The 20,190-nt window shown below is 36.5% G+C and overlaps 2 protein-coding genes across 3 annotated transcripts; one reads left to right on the top strand and one right to left on the bottom strand.

Moving 5' to 3' along the window:
* Window positions 1-7,791: 7,791 nt before the first annotated feature.
* LOC106418550 (TBC1 domain family member 5 homolog B-like) lies at window positions 7,792-11,005 on the top strand. 2 transcript variants are annotated; one of them, XM_048768810.1, is made up of 6 exons: window positions 7,859-8,180; window positions 8,275-8,378; window positions 8,468-8,644; window positions 8,934-10,520; window positions 10,557-10,651; window positions 10,730-11,005. In XM_048768810.1, exons 1-6 carry the CDS (start codon window positions 8,011-8,013, stop codon window positions 10,853-10,855), a joined length of 2,259 nt encoding a protein of 752 aa, XP_048624767.1. In that variant the 5' UTR covers window positions 7,859-8,010; the 3' UTR covers window positions 10,856-11,005. The 2 variants fall into 2 exon arrangements, with proteins under 2 accessions (XP_013714728.2, XP_048624767.1); XM_013859274.3 differs by having other exon boundaries at window positions 7,792-8,180; window positions 8,934-10,651.
* Window positions 11,006-11,574: 569 nt separating this feature from the next.
* Window positions 11,575-15,034, bottom strand: LOC106418026 (putative clathrin assembly protein At5g57200). The gene is made up of 14 exons (XM_013858714.3): window positions 14,697-15,034; window positions 14,529-14,598; window positions 14,350-14,447; window positions 14,132-14,270; window positions 13,935-14,062; window positions 13,741-13,830; window positions 13,547-13,663; window positions 13,374-13,439; window positions 13,205-13,285; window positions 13,058-13,135; window positions 12,781-12,969; window positions 12,623-12,698; window positions 12,416-12,549; window positions 11,575-12,201 (listed from the first exon to the last, which is right to left on the bottom strand). Exons 1-14 carry the CDS (start codon window positions 14,784-14,786, stop codon window positions 11,791-11,793), a joined length of 1,767 nt encoding a protein of 588 aa, XP_013714168.2. The 5' UTR covers window positions 14,787-15,034; the 3' UTR covers window positions 11,575-11,790.
* Between the last annotated feature and the right edge of the window lie 5,156 nt (window positions 15,035-20,190).

The following is a 20,190-nucleotide window of genomic DNA, read 5'->3' as shown; positions in this document are numbered from 1 at the left end:
CCCGTTTATTAAACAAACATAGATGGACAAACCTGACTAAGCATGTTTAAGATTGTTAAGTAAACGGGCTGTTAACGGACACAAAAATTGCACTAGGCCCGTTTATGTCCATTTAGAGAAAGCCCTATTTAATATTCCTAATCTGAACAAAAATCCAATTTTTGAAGTGAAATAAAATTTGGTTCTGAATTTTTAAATAAAACTTAAATCATGGTCTCATGTCGTTTATCCAAATAACATCAACTCTGTTTCTGATAAAAACAAATTCAGTACCGTCATGTTCACGTTTTACTACAACTTAATTCTTACCACTATATTATGACTGATTGGTTAATACGTCTAGTTAATACGTTCAGTTTAGCTAAACCTGAAACTGGCTCCAACGCCAACCTAGCCCATCAACCAGTGTACTCGAATAAGCATGATTGAATGATTCATGTTGGAATCTTTGCATGTTTTTCATTCTATGTGAGAACTAATGGAGTAGATAAACTGAAACAGTACAGTCCGAAATCATGGCGGGATCTCTCAAAATGGTTGTTCAAGTAAGAAAGATGAATAGATGACGACTATATAGAAAGTTTGTAGAAGCTAGGTGCACAAGAAGTTTTACGAAAGAACATTAGAGGGAAGAAGGTTTAGAGTCCCTATATCTTTGTTATCATCTTAACGCGAAATCATATGATGAATCTTGAATCCACAAACTTTAGTATTCACGTTTTTAAATTATATTAGGTCACTTGTCCAACTAGGTTAGACAAAAATACTGATTTTGCATTGTTCACAGGTGGAAGAGCGAAGATTTAACAAACCGATCATCGGATAAGAAATGAATATTGTTTTAAAAGAATAATTAAACTTCTCTTTATCACACATGAAATAACATAAAAGATAATTTAAGTAAATAAAGACATTTGTTTAACAGTTACAATGTAACTAGACCTGATAGAACTATAGCAAACCAAGAATGGATGGAGCTATTTTGGAGTGCAGCTGCTAGCTATCTCCATAAGGTCAGCTCAGATCACAGCCCCCTCATTATCGGCCTGCTGGAGGATCAATGGAGAAATTGGTCTGTCTTCAAGTATGATCAAAGGCTTTTCTTCAAGGAGGGGTTTAAAGAAGAGATTGTTAACTGCTGGAGAGAAGCAAGAGGAAGACGAGGAACAAAGGTCATGGATTTAATCAGAGACCGTAGAAAAGCCATTTCTGGTTGGAAGAGGAGAAACATACCTAACTCAGCGATTCGGATCAGAGAGTTCCATCATGAGATTGATCTGATTACCAGAAGTATTCCACTGAATCATCAGGAGCTCAATAGACTGATGAGTGAGCTGAACAAGGAATATCGGAATGAGGAGCTCTTCTAGCAATGAAAAGCCGAATTCTTTAGTTGGGAAACGGTGATCGAAATACCAGGATAGACGGGCTAATAACATGATCAAGAAGCTTATTGATGATCATGACAAAGAGTGGCTAGCAGAGAGAGACCTTGGTAGAGTGGCGAAGAGTATTTCAAGAAGTTTTTCACATCTGAAGATGTTAGTATTGTGCTGGAGGATCATGATGTGTGCTTTGAGGTTTACCCAAGTGTATCTCATTGATATCACTCAAATTACCCTAAGGAGTGATTTTACTCTCTCAAATAAGATGTTCAATTGTAGTACTTAGGGATCGAATCCACAAAAAGCTAGCGCACACAATAGACTATAGAAATCAAGATTAAGCTAGGCAAACAGTTTATAAAGTAGTAAATGAATGAAATCAAGGTGAACAAAGTAGTTATTCGATTGGTTGATTGAGGTTGTAAACAATTTGGAGAAATAGCTAGACCTAAGGATTTATCAATCAAGAGATTCAAAACTACAATTCAAGGATGCTAATGGTTTATAGATTCAATTCTAGAACTCGATTTTAATAAGTAAGCAATCCAGCTTTCGTATGCAATTGCTAATCAGATGTCTAAGTCCAGTCTGAGATGTCGCTTATTGACTTGGAGCGAGCGTCGATCGATGCTATGGCCTGAGCGTCGATCAATGCTTCCTCAGATAAGCATTAACGACCTAATCGATTAAGTTCAACTAGATTTCTAGACCAACTCTCATATGCGCCTAGGTATCTAATCCAGCAGAGTTCGGGTTTCGTTAATTGATTGCACTTTCGTGCCTCTCAACTATCCTATGATTCTAGGTTCAAACAATTAGTCACACTGTCGTGCTATTCTAACTATTCCAGATCCTAGTATTACAAATCACCCTGGTGTAGAGATATATAGATAATCTAGCAATCCTAATTTATTATCAGTTTGACATTAAGCTCATGAAATCCCTAAATATAACAAGATGATTACTCAGACATAAAAGCAATAACACAAATCATAGTGTGAATAATATAATAAATAAGAAATCAATGATAAAACCAATGGAGTTCCAATCAATCTCTGAAGGAGAATTGATCTTCTCTCCAAACCTAAGATAATAGAAAGCTTGTTGCCGTCAACAATGGCTTTGAAATACATAAATAGGGTTTCTGGTCGTCCATGGGTATTTTGGTAACTTTATGTGGCTTATGGGCTTCAATCGGTCTTGAAATATGCTTGACCCACGTTCTGGCATCACTGTCGATCGACACCAATGCTGTTTCATCGATCGACAGTCCTTCATCTACTCGACAGCTTCCTCTCGCGAAGCAGACTGACCACTATTCAGTAAAACATGCATAAATTCTGCTACAGGATTCTGATTGACCTCAGACCGGTGGCATTGAAAATCTAACTCAAATCTATATCTTGTGTCAAAATATGAGCTCAGTCTAACAGTGGAAAATTCTCCATCCATAGCTAAACATCTGACGCGTCTGTGCAGCTCTGCACTCAAAAAGGCTCCAAAAGATACCAAAATCCCCAGAACGTACCTGAACCTGTAAATATTCTAAAAAGACTCCAAAACATAATAATTATATCTTAAAACACTTATATACCATGGCTGAAAGTGGGTAAAATCCATGGTATATCACTCATCAGCAAAACGAGATGCTTATGTCGCCGGTTACCCAAGATGAAGTGCATAGAGCAGTATTGGATATAAATCCTCATAAATGCCCTGGTCTAAATGGAATGAATGCATTCTTATACCACCAGTTTTGGGAGTGTTGGTGAAGATACCAGTTTTGGGAGTGTTGGTGAAGATCTGTGGAGCATGGTTGACATTCTCTTCAGAATTGCCGAGCTGGAAAATGAGATTAATAAGACCAATATCTGTCTTATTCCGAAGAAGCTGGGAGCAAATAGGATGCAGGAGTTTCGGCCGATTAGTCTTAGTAATGTTGCCTATAAAATTGTTGCAAAATTTTTGGCAGAGAGACTTAAGAAAGTTCTTCCTCAGCTCATTTCTGAAACAAATGCTGCATTTTTCCATGACCGAATCATCCATGGAAATATCTTAATTGCTCACGAGATGCTCCATGCTCTCAAATCCGAGAATAAATGCTCTAAAGAGTTCATAGCCATTAAAACAGGCATATCAAAATCATTTGATAGGGTGGGATAGAGTTTCTTGGAGTGAGCGCTCAGAGTTCTTGGATCTACAGATAAGTGGATCAAATTAATTATGAAATGTGTCTTTACTGTCTCTTATCAAATTCTGATCAACGGCCATGCTTATGGAAACATTATACCCTCTCGTGGTATCCGACAGGGGGACCCTTTGACCCCATATCTGTTCATTATTTTCACTGAAATGCTTGTGAGGATGCTGAAGAAGGCTGAAGTGGATAAAAAGATTACTGGTCTGAAGGTTGCTAGAAAGGCCCCCTCAATCTTTCATCTTTTCTTTGCTGATGACAACATGTTCTACTGCAAAGAAAATGATGCAGAGATTCACCAGCTGATGGAAATTCTAAAGAAATACAACTTAGCTTCATGGCAAAGGATTAATTATCAAAAATTCAGTGTGTACTTTGGAAAGAAAATCCCACAACACAGAAGAGAAGCCATAAAACAGAAAACATAAATTGTCTAAGATGGTGGGAATGATATCTACTTAGGACTGCCATAATCTTTTGGAGGATCAAAAGTATCCACACTCATTTATTTTAAAGAGAAGCTCCAACAAAAGGTTTATAGTTGGCAAAACATCTTCTTATCTCCCGCTGGCAAAGAAGTTCTGCTTAAAGCAGTTACAATGGCTCTATGTCATGTTTCTTTCTCCCCAAAACTATTTGTCAACAAACAGAGAAAATCTTAGATAACTTCTGGTGGAGAAACTCAAGGGAATCTAAAGCTGGAAGCATTTATGCAAGCTGAAAGATGTTGGAGGGCTTGGTTTCAAAGACCTTGAAGTCTTCAATCTAGCAATGCTTGGAAAACATGTCTAGAAAATGCTCACTAAGAAAGACTACCTGGTGGCGAGAGTTTTCAAAGCCAGATACTTTCAGAAGACTAGCTACTATTTTAGACACCTCTTTGGGTTCCCGACTGTCTTATGCCTGAAAACGCCTTCATGCAGCCCAAAAACTAATTAAAGCGGGCGCCAGAGCGATTATAGGCAATGGATAAAACACTCTGATCTGGGAAGATTCTTGGCTTGGCGACAGACCGGCCATGCCACTCACCTCTCTAAACATGATTCCCCCTCAACATCAGTATCAATTATCACATGGTGTAAGAGTTAAAGACTTCACCGCCCCTGAAATTAGGGAGTGAAATTTTGATCTTTTATAAGAGACGCTAAACGAGGAGGACCAGAAAAGAATGGAAACAGTGAGGCCTGTAAGACTGGAATGTAGGGATGCATACTATTGGGACTACTCTAAGTCAGGGCACTACACGGTCAAATCAGCGTATTGGGTTGCCACCAACCTACTGAAAGAAGAAACTGATTTTGAAGTTGTCCAACCGAGCTTAGACAGCTATTTTCAATTGGTATGGAAGGTAGACATTTGTCCTAAAATAAAGCACTCTATATGGAGATGCTCGAGTGATTGTCTATCTGTTGGAGCCACTATGAGATATATGCATCTAGCGAGGGATGGAGTATGCTCTCGATGTCAAGATAAGGATGAGACTTTGAACCATATTTTCTTCACATGTCCCTACGCCCGCCTTGTATGGGCTTTATCTCCGATTCTTGCTCAATCTAGTGGCGACTGAACTGAGTCTTTTTATGCAAATATCTATTGGATTCTATCATTGGCAGTATGTGAAAAGAAGGATGAAGTTTGGAGGAAAATAGGTCCTTGGATTTTGTGGAGATTGTGGAAGAGTAGAAATAGTTATATATTCAGAGGAGATGATCTTGATGGACTGAGATTGGATGTGGAGGAATGGAGAAAATGTGATGATTTGAAGGTTGAAACAACAAGTGCAGTCCCTGTAATAAGAGCCGCTGAAAATGGACTCCACCGCCGCAATCATGGCTCAAATATAATGTTGATGGGTCATGGGATTAAAAGAAATATCAATGCGGTGTAGGGTGGATTCTCAGAGATCTATGTGGAATTGTCATTTGGAGTGGAGCTATAGGACTCCATGTATTGGGAGAATAAAGCTGAAGCATTAAGATGGACAATTTTATCGATGGTAAAGCTTAACTACACAAATATCATTTTTGAATCAGATTGTAAAGAGCTGGTGCAAGCCTTCAGTGAAGGGAATAGAAGACCAAATATCAGTCTTATATAGAGGACTCTTTCCAATTGCTCAAGAAGATAGAAGTTCATCATGTGGTCTTTAAGTGTCGAGAGGGGAATATAGCTGCAGATAGACTTGCAAGGAAGGCTATCTCTTTAGAGAATAATGTTTCATTCTTGTTTTTTGTCATGCCTGATTGGATTAAATCTCATGTTGAAGTTGATAAACTATGTGTGTAAACATTTGGATTGAATGAATTTATGAATGTTGAGTAAAAAAAACCAATATTCATCTATCAGACAAATGTTTACTAACTTCATCCGTCCCTTTCGACAAATTCCAATGATCACACCAATCTATGACAGCAATATGAAATACAATTTGTAACATTTTACACCCAATCATTTAAGTGCATGTTGATCTAAACTTTGACACACATCATTTACATTCTTTTTAACATAAAATTGATTTTGTTTAAAATGATCATTGGATTCTATTAATGCACCCTTGCTTTTTTTTTAAGGAAAACATTAAATTATATTAACCTTGAATCTAGTTTTGAAAAGAGTAAAAATGAATCATATGATAATACATCTTTAGTTTTTACTGTTGGATCATATTCTTCTAATTCCAATCAATATATTTTCATCTCTTATATATTAATTAAGAAGCATTACAACATTTTTTTGCAACCACATGTTATCACAATGATTCTTAGAATCCTTAGACAAATAAGTTGGTCTATCTAAATGTATCTAAAATATTAAAAGTGTCTAACCATAAATTCATTATTAATTTTTTTCATTATTTCCTTAAATAAAATTACGGAATTGCCTAATGTATCTAAAGTATATATGAAAATTAATAATTTTAAATAATAAAGATTTGATAAAAATTAGTGTATCTTCTATCATATTTGTTTAATTTTAAACTATTAAAAGAAATTAAGCAACCAAATTAACCATATAATAAAAAAATTAGATTTTTATGTATATGTTATATTTTGAATTAAAAAAACAACTATAAATTCCTAAAGCTATTAAAAGTCTCACACTCAAAGTTTATGATCCATGGTTTAAAATTTTTATTATGACAAGATACAAATATTTACAAAATCATATAAGTAGAAAGTTTCATTTGATAAGTATTAAGATTAAAAGATACATATATATATCATTGTAAATTAAACTATATACCATATAAAAATACATAAATATTTTAATTTCGAAATTTACTTTGGGAAAATATTTTTAATAAAATCTTTGAACAAATATTGACAACTTGATTTTTTAAATTATAAATTATTAAAACTATAATCTCACAATGAAAATTTTGTTATCAGTAATTTAAAGTTTTTTCTATAAAAGATACAAATGATAAAAAAAAACCATATGAGTAGAAAGTATCATTTAATAGATATTAATAATAACATATACTATATATATGTTAATATCATTTAAATTTAATTACATATCATATCAAATAGAAAAAAAATATTGTTTGGATTAATAAAAATTATTTATATGTTTGCACCTATTTAATTATATACGTAATAGTTACTGATTTTTAATTATTTAATTTATATTTATTATTTTGTAATTTGTAAAAATTGTATACATAAGTCCTTGGAAACCCCCTCCTTTGAACTGGGTGAAGTGTAACAGTGATGGTGCATGGCGCAAAGACAGAGATAGGATATGCAGGGATGAAGCCGGTGAGGTTCTGTGGGCAGAAGTTCGAGCTGTAATAAAGGTGAGATCAACAATTATAGCATAGGTAGAGAGGCCTTACAATGGGGAGCTGAGACTGGCGAATTTTGGCTTAAAAAATATCATCTTTGAAACTGACTCTCTATCCTTGGCCAAGATGATCAATGGAACAGAGGATGTGTGGCCAATTTTGCAGCCAATAGTTGAGGTGATGTGCCATTATTTGTTACAAATTGGAAGCTTCGAAGTGAGGTTTCATCCTAAAAGTGGAAATAAAGCAGCTGACAGAATAGTAAAGGAGTAGATCACTTTTAAGTCTACTATTACTAAGTTGTATTCTGTAGTGCCAATGTGGCTCAAGTATCAGGTCGGGTCTGATAAATCAGTGTATCAAAACAATAGTCGGTGAATGAGAGTATTTGATGAGAAAAAGAAAAAAAGACAGCTAAAAAACAAACTTGAAGCTAGAACGTGAAACGATGTCGTTTCCGTAAGACCAAAACCGTTCTCATCTCCACGACCCAAAAAAGAAAAGCATAACAAAGAATACAAACTGATTCGATTTGTCGGAAGAAACTAAAAAAAAGTTTAGCGATTGTAATCGTCTATTCGTTTGTCTTTTTGCACGAAAATCGAAGATTGGATGAAGCAAAGAGTGTTGTTATCCCAAACATGACAATCTCTGAAGAAATCCAGAGAGCGACATGCGCCTCGCCTTCCGGAGATCACCGCTTCGAGAAGCTTCGCGGCGTCCGATGGCGAATAAACCTCGGAATCTTGCCGTCTTCCCCTTCCTCCACCATCGATGAGCTTCGAAGAGTCACCGCCGATTCCAGAAGGAGGTTTTGACTTTCCCTAACATACATTCTCACCATCAAAGGTTCTGTCTTTAGGGTAAAGTTTTGATTTTTTTTTTTATACGTGTTGGCTTGTTAGATATGCTGCTTTGAGAAGGAGACTGTTGATTGATCCACATTTGCCCAAGAAAGGAATCAATCCTCCAGATCTAACCATTGATAACCCTTTATCACAAAATCCTGGTAACAACATTCAATAAAACATATACTTCCTCATTGAAATTACATACAGTTGCAGTTTTGTCTCTAATGTAGTAAAAGTATCTGTGTAGATAGTACTTGGGGAAGGTTCTTCCGTAACGCAGAGCTTGAGAAAACACTCGATCAAGATCTTTCACGCTTGTATCCGGAACATGGGAGTTACTTTCAATCCTCTGGGTGTCAAGGGATGCTAAGACGGATACTTCTCCTTTGGTGTTTAAAGCATCCAGAGATCGGTTACAGACAAGGTTAGTTTATATACTTCTACCCTATCGGGAGGAGGAACGCACTTAGTGTTATAAATTGGAGTGTATACAGATCCGAATTTACTAATGTCAGGGATAACTAACCAGATGATCTGTTATTAGACTAAGCTCAAGCCCAAATTGGCCAAGTAGCAACAACAGTGACAGGCGGTTTATGCCGTGCCTCAATTCTTTAACCACTAGGCTACCACTACTTAGTTAGTTTTAGATACTTTTGGTTTCGATGGTTAAAGTTGATTTGGGGAACATGCTTTTGTTTTGGTGTTTGTAGGGATGCATGAACTATTGGCTCCTTTGCTATATGTTCTTCAAGTGGATGTCCAGTATCTAACGGAAGTTAGATCAAACTACGAAGACCAGTTCACCGATTTGTTCGATGAGCTAGCCTTCCAAGAACGTGATTCCGCAGCTTATGATTTCGATATAAAGAAAGTTTTAGATGATTCCATGGAAGAAGAGGAAGAAGAAGAAGGAGATGAAAACGGTCATGCAACCAAGAAGAAAAAACCGAAGCGTTTCGACGAGCTAGACACCGAGACGCAGACTGCTGTTCTGCTGAGCGATGCTTACGGAGCAGAAGGCGAATTAGGAATCGTCCTCTCTGAGAAGTTCTTGGAACACGACGCCTACTCTATGTTCGATGCTCTCATGTACGGTGGATCTTCTCTAGGATCTGTCTCCGTTGCGAACTTCTTTGTCTACTCAGCTCCGAGCGATTCCGTCACGGGCCTGCCTCCAGTGATAGAAGCTTCATCAGCATTGTATTACTTACTCTCTCTAGTCGACGCTTCTCTCCACAGCCATCTAGTCGAGCTCGGCGTTGAGCCGCAGTACTTTGCGCTACGCTGGCTACGTGTTTTGTTCGGGAGAGAGTTTCCTCTGAGCAATCTCTTAACCGTGTGGGATGAGATATTCTCAGCTGACAACTCCGAGGTAGAGAGAGTCTCTGCTGTTGAGGAGGATGATGATGTTGTTTCAGGGTTTGAGTTCAGGATCCTTAGCTCTCCACGTGGAGCTCTGGTGGCGGGGATGGCGGTTTCGATGATACTCTATCTGAGATCGTCTCTTCTAGCGACTGAGAACGCGACCTCTTCTCTCAAGAGGCTGCTGAACTTTCCGGAGGATATTGATTTGAGCAAAGTCATCGAGAAGGCGAAGTCGTTGCAGAGTTTAGCGTTGGAGATCAATGCTCGTCGTGATTTGCTCCCGAAAGGGTCGAGGAAGCCTATGAGAGGGCACAGCTTGTCTGTTGATTCGATCTCGCTTGGTGGTTCTTCCTCTTCTCCTGTGGGGAGAGTTCCTGAGAGCTACTGGGAAGAGAAGTGGAGAGTTATGAACAGCGCGGAGGAGGAAGAAAAAGCACGGAGGAAGAAAGCGTCGCAGAGACAGAACACGGTGAAGAAGAGCTGGTCGGAGAGAGTGAAGCTTAGGCTTTCGAGGACTGAGTCTGATCCATCAGATAGAAGCGGGAACAAGCCGCCTATTAGACGCAGTTTGCTTGATGATTTGTCCAAGCAGCTAGGGGACACAGATTCAGATATGGAACGGTCATCTACAGTTTCTGAATCACCAAGTGGGGAGTGTGAGGAGAATGGTTTAGATAAAGGCAAAAGTGAGGACCACGTGGAGTTGCCACTTCCGGTTCCTGAGAACGAGTCTGAGGGGAAGTCAGTGGTGAACATCTTCAGGGATAGGAATATTCTTTCGGGTAAGTTCCAGAGGCTATGGAGGCTAGGTAGAAGTTTGACGGGGGAGGAGACCTCGGAGAGGAAAGAAGCTAAAGCGGTAGAGCCTGAAGCTGAACCGAAAGAACCTGAAGCTGAACCAGTAGAACCTGAAGCTAAACTGATAAATCATGATGAAGAAGAAGAAGAAGAAGAAGAAGAAGAAGAAGAAGAAGAAGAAGAAGAAAAGACCAATTCGGAATCAACTGTAGGTGATGGAGATACGTTAAAGAATACAGGACGTTCCATGCTTGAACATATTAAGGTAAACAGTTTTGAGTATTATAAACCAAGATTAAAACATGACTTGAGTCATTATATTGAATGTTTGTGTATATATTAGGTGTTAGAGTCGGTGTTGGAGCAAAGTTCACCGGAGAATATGGCTGAGAACCATAGAGTAACGGTTGAAGAAGCTCTGAGAGAACTTCGTAGACTTGGAACTATGTTGTTGTCAGAGCAAATGTAAAGTTTATTACTACTCGGTTTCGTAATTTAATTTTGTAATCTGAAAATTCATTTTGTATCTGTGTGTGTCTGTGTGTGTGGAGGAGAGAGAGAAGACAGAGTAAGTGTATTTGTATATACGAGAATTTTTGAAGAGGGTTTTGATTGTTTCTTTAGCAGTGTGATAGAATTAGAGGTCTAGGTTTCTTCTAGCACGAGGAACCTGCGTTTCTTTGGACTTTTTGTTTAACCCTAACGGGTTTTCAACGGTTTGTGTTGACCAAAGCAGAGTGCATTTAATAACAACTTCCCTCCATTTTTGTTCTTGACCGTTGATCCTTTAGGGTCTTTTGTTTTTTTTTTTCCATCTGAATGTCAATTCCATTAACCAATAGCCATTACCATCCTTACAACAAAAACCATCAATAAAGAAGAGGCAAACCAACCACAACAAGATCACATGCTACTACTACACAGAACATTCACATTCACATTCAAAAGAAAAGCCAAAAGCTACATAGGATTGCCAACGGTCTTCTTTGTTTTTTTGGTCAAAGCCAACGGTCTTCTTTAATCACGCTTTTTGCTCTCATGAAAGCTCCAAGGTTTGCTTTTCTGATTTGATGTTCAGTCTCCAATTACGGTCAGTTAGTTTTTGATTTTCTACAGAAATAAATAGATTTTAAAACTCCAAATTCGGATATATATATATATATATATATATATATATATATATATATATATAATCGTCTTGTATGGTTTCTATTTGCTGAACATTAAAAAACACGAATAGAGGGGGAAAATACAAATATTAGGCTGAAATAAATAATTAAATTAAGGAAGAAAAAGAAGAAAAATTCCAACAATATATAACGTCTTATGCTAGAAAATAGTTAAAGAATAATAATAAGCTCAGTTAAATCGAAGTTAAAAGACAAGTTATTGAGAAGACCTTTCCTAAAGGAGCATATGATTGTTGTGTTGCTGCTGAGTAGAAGATGAAGGAGGAGCTGGGAGAGCAAGGAAAGTATCACCAAAAGGGTTAGCAGAAGCGGAAGATGAAGGATATGATGAGAAGTGTTGATGATAAGGTGAATAGTTGTTGTTGTTATATGGATTTTGATTATTATTCATCATCATCATTTGCTGCTGTTGCATTGCCATTTGAACATTGGTTGGTGGAGCCGTGTTACTAGACATTGCGAAAGGATCTTGTTGCGTCCCAAACGGGTTCGGGTTCGATGAGTGTGGTTCTCCGTGTGTAGCCGTGGCTCCAAATCCGTAGCCTGCATTGGTTAATTGGATCTGTCTTCTTGCTGTATCGTCTTCGTAGAGACTGTCTAGTAGAAGATTGTCAAATCCTCCGCCCTATAAATAGTGACACCATGTGAGTTAGAAATATAAATTTATCTTTAGTTACGGGCCGGTTCTGTGGACAATCGGATTGCCCCAAATTTTAATAAGCATTATACATGGATCACATGTCCGTGTTGAACTTTTTAATTACGATTAAAGTAAAAATGTTTATGGCCTCCTATATAAATCTCAGATCCAAAATAGAAATTTCGAATGAGAAACTTACGAGTTTTGTTGCTACTGTGGGACGAGGATTGTTGTTATTGTTGTTGTTTTGTGGTGTGACTAATGCAAGCTCCCAACCACTTCCGCCAGCTTCTATCAAGCTTAGACTATTAGATGGGCCTGAAGTTTCATGTCCTGCACATAAAATGTTTTTATCAATTCTGATCTCTTCCTACATTTAGTAATGTGTTAGTTTTTCTGTCTCTACCAGGTGGATAAATGGCAAGAGCCAATGCGTTTCTTTCTTCAATCTCTGCAGCTTGTGGGTTTATTTCATTTAGACCCTGTACAAATGCAAAGAAAAGGCTCAATGAGTTTTGAGGTTTGGTTTTACAAATGTGTAGTGTGATATTGAAGAAGAATCACCAGTAAGTCATCAGTGTCTATCAACGGTGAAGGTTTAACTTCTTCCTGTTCTTTCTCCTCTATAGGTTCTTCTTCCTCTTCTTCGATAAGCGGCTGATCAGTTTCTGTGTTTTGGTTTTCATCTTCTGCAGGTTCTTCAGGTTGTTCTTCTTCTTGTGGTTCTGGTTCCTCCTCTTTTTCCTCATACTCCTGTTAATACAAGAATACCAAAATGTCAAACTATATGGAGATTGTTCAAATGAATTGAGAATATGATGAGATGAAATTCATGTTTTACAAGTTTTTTCTGTACAGAACCACTCTGAGGCGCTTCTTTGATGTACTCTTCCATTGTTGCAAGAAACGATGGAGGAGGCTGTAACCAGTTTTTTTAGGCAAGTCAGAAGTGAAACACACATCAGTATACAAAAAGCTAAGAACCAACCTGTCTTAAGGTAGGGAACTGAAAGTTCCTAGCGAGCTCTAGCCCCTTGCAGTAATCATAAAACTCAGCCAAATTCTCAGCCTATGCAAATAAAAACATCAAGAGCAAAGCTTAATTAACGCCTATGAAAACAATCTTAAAACATTCCAGAAAAGGGTAGTTGCTTCACCTGTTGACCAGCCCGTTTGTATATGTTCAGAGCTTTAACTGCATCATGTCTTGTCATCTCAAAGAACTAAAGTGACACATAGAAATAAATATTCAAAATATTCTTTGAATATAAAGCAAACAGAGAACCAAAAATCAGAAAATGAAACTTCATTTTTTAAAAGAAAAGCAAACCATGTCAACAAGGTTAATGATTCCATCGTTGATGGCACAATAGATTTTGAAGCTTTCTTTAAGCACCAATGCAAGAGCATACTGGATTAGATAGTTGCTATAAGCTGCTCCTTCAGGCTGCAAAACTGAAAACAAATAAGGAAGAAAATCTTCTCCAGTGCATGAACAAAAGTGTAAAAACATGATGACTTTACTTGACATCCAATAAGCCGGTAAAGAAGCTGCTGTAACGCAGGTAACTGTTCTAACAGATCTTCACCAGACAACATCCTTGTCCTATGTGTCTACACGATAATTAAAACACAATTATTACTTTCTTTCTGGTAAAATATTTTGTAATAAATGTTTGACTGTGTTCTTGATGATGAGAAGCAATTAATAGACAGACCTTGGAAGCTGCACCTGCACCTTTTGGCAAACGCTCTGCCTCTATGTCATACTTCAAAACACGGTAACATTCAAGCCGCTCTTCAAGAAAGAGCGCGTATGTTCTAACCCATGCAGAGCAATCCCAAGCTGCATCAAAGAGTATAGGTCAAGTTTCCAAAGTGGTAGAAACACCAAAAAAAAAATGAAAAAAATTACCAAGAGGACTTGTATCGTCTTTGAAGTTAGAGATTCTGAGAATATGTCGTCTGTGTGAGTAATTAAGAAGCTCTTCTCTAAATGTAGGATCACCTTCTCTTAATGTTCTGTGAATTACTATTAACACCTTCATTGCTACCTGTACATGTACACGTGTGTGTGTTTGTCAAACCATAAACGCAATTTTACATTCTTTGTCGGTGAAAGTGAAAACTTACGACCCAGGTGCGAGTTTTGGACAATCTCTTTGACAATGCATGAATGCAGTAAGCAACATCTGCTCGTGGTTGTATTGCAGATGTCGCCGAGAATATTTCTGCATAAATATATAACCACGTACGTCGTTAAAATTCTCCGACGATGTCACGGCTTTTGAGAAAAAGCAAAGGAAACTTACTACGAACATGACGTTCTTTCGGAGGAGATTCAACATGATTCGTTGCCTTGACGATCGCAATATCTAAATCCTATACATGTATAACACGATCGAAAAATCAAGAAACATGAATCGATCATATATAACCAAAACATTGCCAAAAGAAATGGTGATGCATTCAAATCTGACCTTGAATTCGCTGTTGACCTTAGCGAGACCTACGGTGGTGGAATCCTTGAGCGCTCCATAGGCTTTTCGTAGGCTCGTGAACGTTCCCATCGAGCGAAGACGGTTTTCGAGAAACAGAGAGGATGATGAGATATGTTTTGTTTTTGGTTCAATGGCTCTCTCTCTCTCTTTCTCTCTCTCTCTGTATGTAACAATAAACGGAAACACGATAACAGACTTTCTTCTTTGTCTCCCCTCAAAACGTGCGTAACAGAATACTAATGATCTGGATCATTTCCTTTTTTTTCAATAATCATTTATATATTAATAGATTCTTCTTCTGTGAGTATTTATTTAAACCAATAGCTCGTCTATATTATCGCTCACAAAATCAAATTACTCGTTTATCCATTTCATATGCTGTATATGTTTTAGACTTTGCAAACCTTTTTTTTGACAACAACTAAATGTATCTTTAATCATGTTGTATGACTAAGAATTCAATTCATAAATACTTTTCTATTAAGAAATTTAGATTTCGAACTCTAGGAAAAAAAATTATTAATAATTATACACATTATTACAATTTCGAATGGTATAATGGTCAAATTTCCTGGATTTTCACAAGATGGTTTATGTGGTGGTGAAAAAAAAATAGAATTATTAATAATTATTGATCTAAGTATCACAAGTAAAATAGTTGGTTGTAAAATTGTTAAAATAATAAAATATTAATTGTTTGTCATGTTATCTAGAAGATAAATCCGACGTTAGTGGTCGAGTGGTGTGAGGCAGCTCGCAATGGTTCTAAGGGCTGCGAGTTTGAACCTCCCCTTCAGATATACCCTTACGCCGGGCCACCCGGGCCCATTCTGCTACTTCTGGGGTGGAAATGACATGGCTGCTGCGGACCTCGAGAGATATCTGGGCTCCGGTCTGGCACTTCGGTTGACAAAAAAAAAATGTTATCCAGAAGATAAACACCCGTTACTAGCCAACAAACTCGCGCGCGAACCATCCAAAATATACTAAAATAACATTGGTGATAGAGTAATGGTGGGTGACGTGTGTCTGTGAATTAGTTTTATTTCTGTCAAGTCCCCTTACAATAATTCTTTAACAATTAATTTCTACGTGAATCTTATTAATGAAATGTTCCAGATCATTAGAAAATCAATTACCCTACATTATTTGAGATTCTAAGGGGGCCATCTATATAATAATCTTGGTGGTCTTTAAACCAATTGGTTTATCAAATAGGTGAATTTACAATAAAATTATTTTATATTTAAATATATTTAAATTTTATAAAATATTTGAAAATTAATTTAAACTGAACATAATAAAATTAATTTATTTTCAAAAATCATATTTTAAATTTTATTAAATTTTGTTGGTTTGGGTTGAAAGAACTACTAAGGCTTTTTTAAAGAGAACACAAAATTTAAAATAAAAATTTAAAAGTGGTTTATATTTTTTTTTTCATTTCACTTTGATATAGTTGAATAAATCTAAAGTAAAAATAACTAAATTCTTTTTTTAAGGGTTTCAAATTTTTATAGCTTAAATTCTCATTTTCGTAATTTTCAAAAAAGAAGATGTAGTTTAATTTTATTTATTACGAAAGCTGAAACAGAAAGTCGAGACCAATACATATTGTGCTAAAATTATGAGAAACCAATTTGGTCATTTGCTTGTGGATCATTACATCCATTAGCATGAAATATATATATATATATATGTGTGTTTGAGAAAAAGAGATAGTCAAATAATAGTAATAATGAAGGAGTGATAATATTTATATATTTGTGGCCAGTATAAATGAATTAGATGAATTTAGTTATTTTCTTCTAGGAATAGCAGTGCTCGCACCTTCTATTGATGTTGTTGGGATGACATATGATTGTAGACTTTGTTGCTTGTAAAGTGTTCGAGAGAGATTTGAGTATTTTAAATCTCACTTCACGAAATGTTATTCTTAATGTGACTTCAACATTGATCCGAGTTTATGGTCATACGACCTCCAACCAATTTTATCAATGTAGGGTTTTCCTATATTTTTGTCACTTATGCAAAACATTGGAGTACGGTATAAATAAATTGCATCTAGGTACGAACCATCTGATGATGTTTGTAGATGATGGAGGCTGATGCCAATTTTGCTTTTTGTTAAAATATTCTTGAATGCCTTTAACATAATGAACTTCTAAGTTTTCAGATGATGATCATTTTTTCATGAGATCGTTATACTTTGTTAGAAAAGCAAGTGGATGGATGGTTAATGATTTAATTGTTATATTCTTGTAAAAATAGTTTTCTTAGTAGTTTTGGCCAGTATTGGGCATAATAATTGCATTACATAACGGGTGATGGTTCTTGATAACAGTGATACTTTAAATATGATATTGCTTTAGATGTCTTGATGGAATTCTTCAAGTTTCGATAGGGGTGTTTATCTCCATTAATTTTGACATATATATTTGGTAAGAGTTATTTTTTATTTGAGCTAGAAGATTGATTTACATCATTGAAGAAGAATACTTAATTTAACTAAACGTTTCAACTCATGTGTGGGTAGTGTTCTTTATAGTGATTATTGACTTAGTTAATTCTCGTATGTGATAAAAAAGGTGTTTGTGTATTAGAACACCTTCAATGAGAATTTTTCATTGCAGTTCTCAAAAATAATAAAGATTAAAGTAATATAAAAAGTGGAGACAAGGTGACATTAAGGTTCTGAAAATATACTTTCCAAGAACCTCCCCAAAAATCAATCATATGCGTGTAGTGTCGTAACTGAATTCAAAGTTGCATTTCATTTATTAGTATTATCAGTATAAAATTTCTCTTCGTATTACTCTGTTTGTTGTGCAGCTTCCTGATTATTCATTGGCTGGATGGAACATAATGCTACCTCACAACGCTCTCAGAAAATCCTTCGAGGGACCGTCCATGATTCCATAAGCCATTTTGCCTACAAAAGAAAACAACTTAGATGTGACTGTGAGCATAGAAATCTTGAGGAGATGATAAATGAGAAAATAAGTATATTTTAAACAAACAGATCAAAGTATGTTATCATCAAAAACCAATAAAACAACACGTATGCTAATAACTCCAAATAAGCAGACCTTGTAACTTTGGATCAAACACACAATGTAAAGTCAAGAAGAAACTGCACTAATAGAAAACTCTAGGCACTACAGTCAAAGTTTAAGCTCCTTAGGCTTAAGGAACCTTTTACAAAAAAAGAAGGTATGCATAAGGCTCCTTGCAACCCGCCATAAATGAGCCAGGGATTAGTGTAACCTTAGAACACTACGGAGAGCAAAATAACACATGGTCAAATTATTTAACATAGTAGCTACGACAACCCTTGTGCAGAACCAAAACCTACCAATTTCTTATGAAACTCGTATGCTAAGCCGTCAAATACACTTAGGGCGACAGAGACACCTGCAAAATACAGAGTGTTAATGGTAAAACGCTGCGCCTATTCTCATTTCAGAGGCATGAAAATTACCTTTCCATCTATGGTTTTGCCATTGTGCGCTGGTTGCCTTAAAAGTCGTCATTAAAAGTGCTCCTGATGACGGTCAACTCTCAGTAAATTAAGTTGACAACTTTCAGAGATTGGATATGTTAGAGTGAGTCTAGTTAGGTAAAAATCAAGAAACAAACCTCGGAGGTGAGTGTTCGTGTTAGCCAATGCTAGTAGTTGTGGCCATAGTTGCAAAACCTGAACAGTTCATCAGTTATTGGAGTAACTGATTCCCTCAACAGATCAAACGCAGCGGATAGCAAGAGGGGATGAGTTAGAGAGTTTGATGCTGTTGTTGAGACGGTGGGAATTTATAAATAAAAATAATCAGAGGGAATCAGTAGACAAAAGTGTAACAGGCGTTACCTTCTCATTGACGAATAGCATGTCAACCCATAACTGCATAAGCTCTCCTCCTTTCGGATTCCCAGAATCGGAGCAGACGCACCTCCACTTTCTTAGCACAGCGATCGGCTTTCAATTCAATCAGAAGGAGGGGTGAAGTGGACATGCGAGATAGATGGACTTGAAAGAGAAAGTATGGAATGTTTTGTTGGAAGAGATGATTGTCATGTCCTTCCTCCTTCGAAATTTTTAGTCATAGGTTTCATACGTTACCATGAAAGGGTTTGTGAGAAAATCAATGGGAAAGAGTGGAGAGAGTTGTTTAATGGTTGTTATTGCAATCATTACGGGAGGTTATTGAATGGAAAAGGCGTTACTCGCTGCCATTGATAGTCGATGAGAAAAAAAACTTTTATTTGTCAGCTGATGAGAAAAAAACTAATGTCAAGCTTTAGTCTTTTCAGGCTACATAACAAACGGAGTTAAAGGAGGAAGAATATGGCAAAAACTAGACAGTTAGTTTTTTTTTAAAGAAAACTAAGCACATCTAATAGCCCAAACGTGACAAAAATTTGGAAAGGAAACCAACTAAACCTTCCGGCCCATTTAAATGCAAATATATAGGATACGAATTATAACCTGCCCCATCACGAAATCAATAAGAAATACTGGTTTCGTTTAGTGTTTGTTCATGTGACACGTGTCTGAAGAAGCCCCCTTTCCCCTGATGACGTGGACGCCTACGGAGAGAGAATATTCTGTTTTATTGTACAAGATACTGTAAGGGGACATCCTACAATCTTACTTAAACCAATTGGTTTATAAGAGACACTCGATCGAGGTTATCGGATTCTAAGACCCTCGTTTCCTTGCTTACTTCTCATGGCAAGTGTATCAAGCTCTAAGGTTTACTTCACGATATTTGTATCCTATATATGTAATTCCTTTGAGAATATCTCTTTTAGTTTTGTTCTCCGTTTGGGTAACTCTGAGGTTGATTCCTTAGCTAAAGCAGTTCTCTTTTGTTTGTTAAACTCCCCTTTGTTGGCCATGTGAGACTCAATGCTCTATTAATGAAGGTTCAATCAAAAAAGAATATCTCGTTCTACAAAAGTTCTCGTGTTATATTATGCTTCGCATACAAATTGTTCTGTAATATCTTATGTAATCGAACTGCTGAAATTTTTTTTTTTTTATCAAACTGTTTGTTCATGCCAAATGTTTCCGCTTTCAGGTTTGATTATATTTTGGATTATAGATTGGTTGATTTTGTTCTCCTATCCATCTTGGATTAAGTCTACCGTCTATCAATAACGTGTAATAATTTTGTCATAATATTTTTTTACCTTTTACTTAGAATCGGTTAAGTTAATTATAAGGATGGACGTCTCTAATCGAAAGTTCATATTCTTCTCTACAGAAATTGACATCATTTCCATTAATTTTGTGAAAACTTATAGTGACTATTTTTAGTGATGTCGAAATGTAATATTCACTTCTAATACATAATCGTTCGTTTGTTTCAAAATTAAAATTTTGTCACTTGCGTAGATGAAGGGTCACGAAAAACACACGCATATTGTTATGGATCAAACCATAACAAGTAACAATGTGCTCTGCGTTTGTAAC

This window comes from Brassica napus, chromosome C9 (assembly GCF_020379485.1).
Source record: "Brassica napus cultivar Da-Ae chromosome C9, Da-Ae, whole genome shotgun sequence".
In the NCBI taxonomy this organism is placed as follows: Eukaryota; Viridiplantae; Streptophyta; class Magnoliopsida; order Brassicales; family Brassicaceae; genus Brassica; species Brassica napus.
Note: the sequence above shows the minus strand (reverse complement) of the source record. Positions and strands in the feature narration are given on the sequence as shown.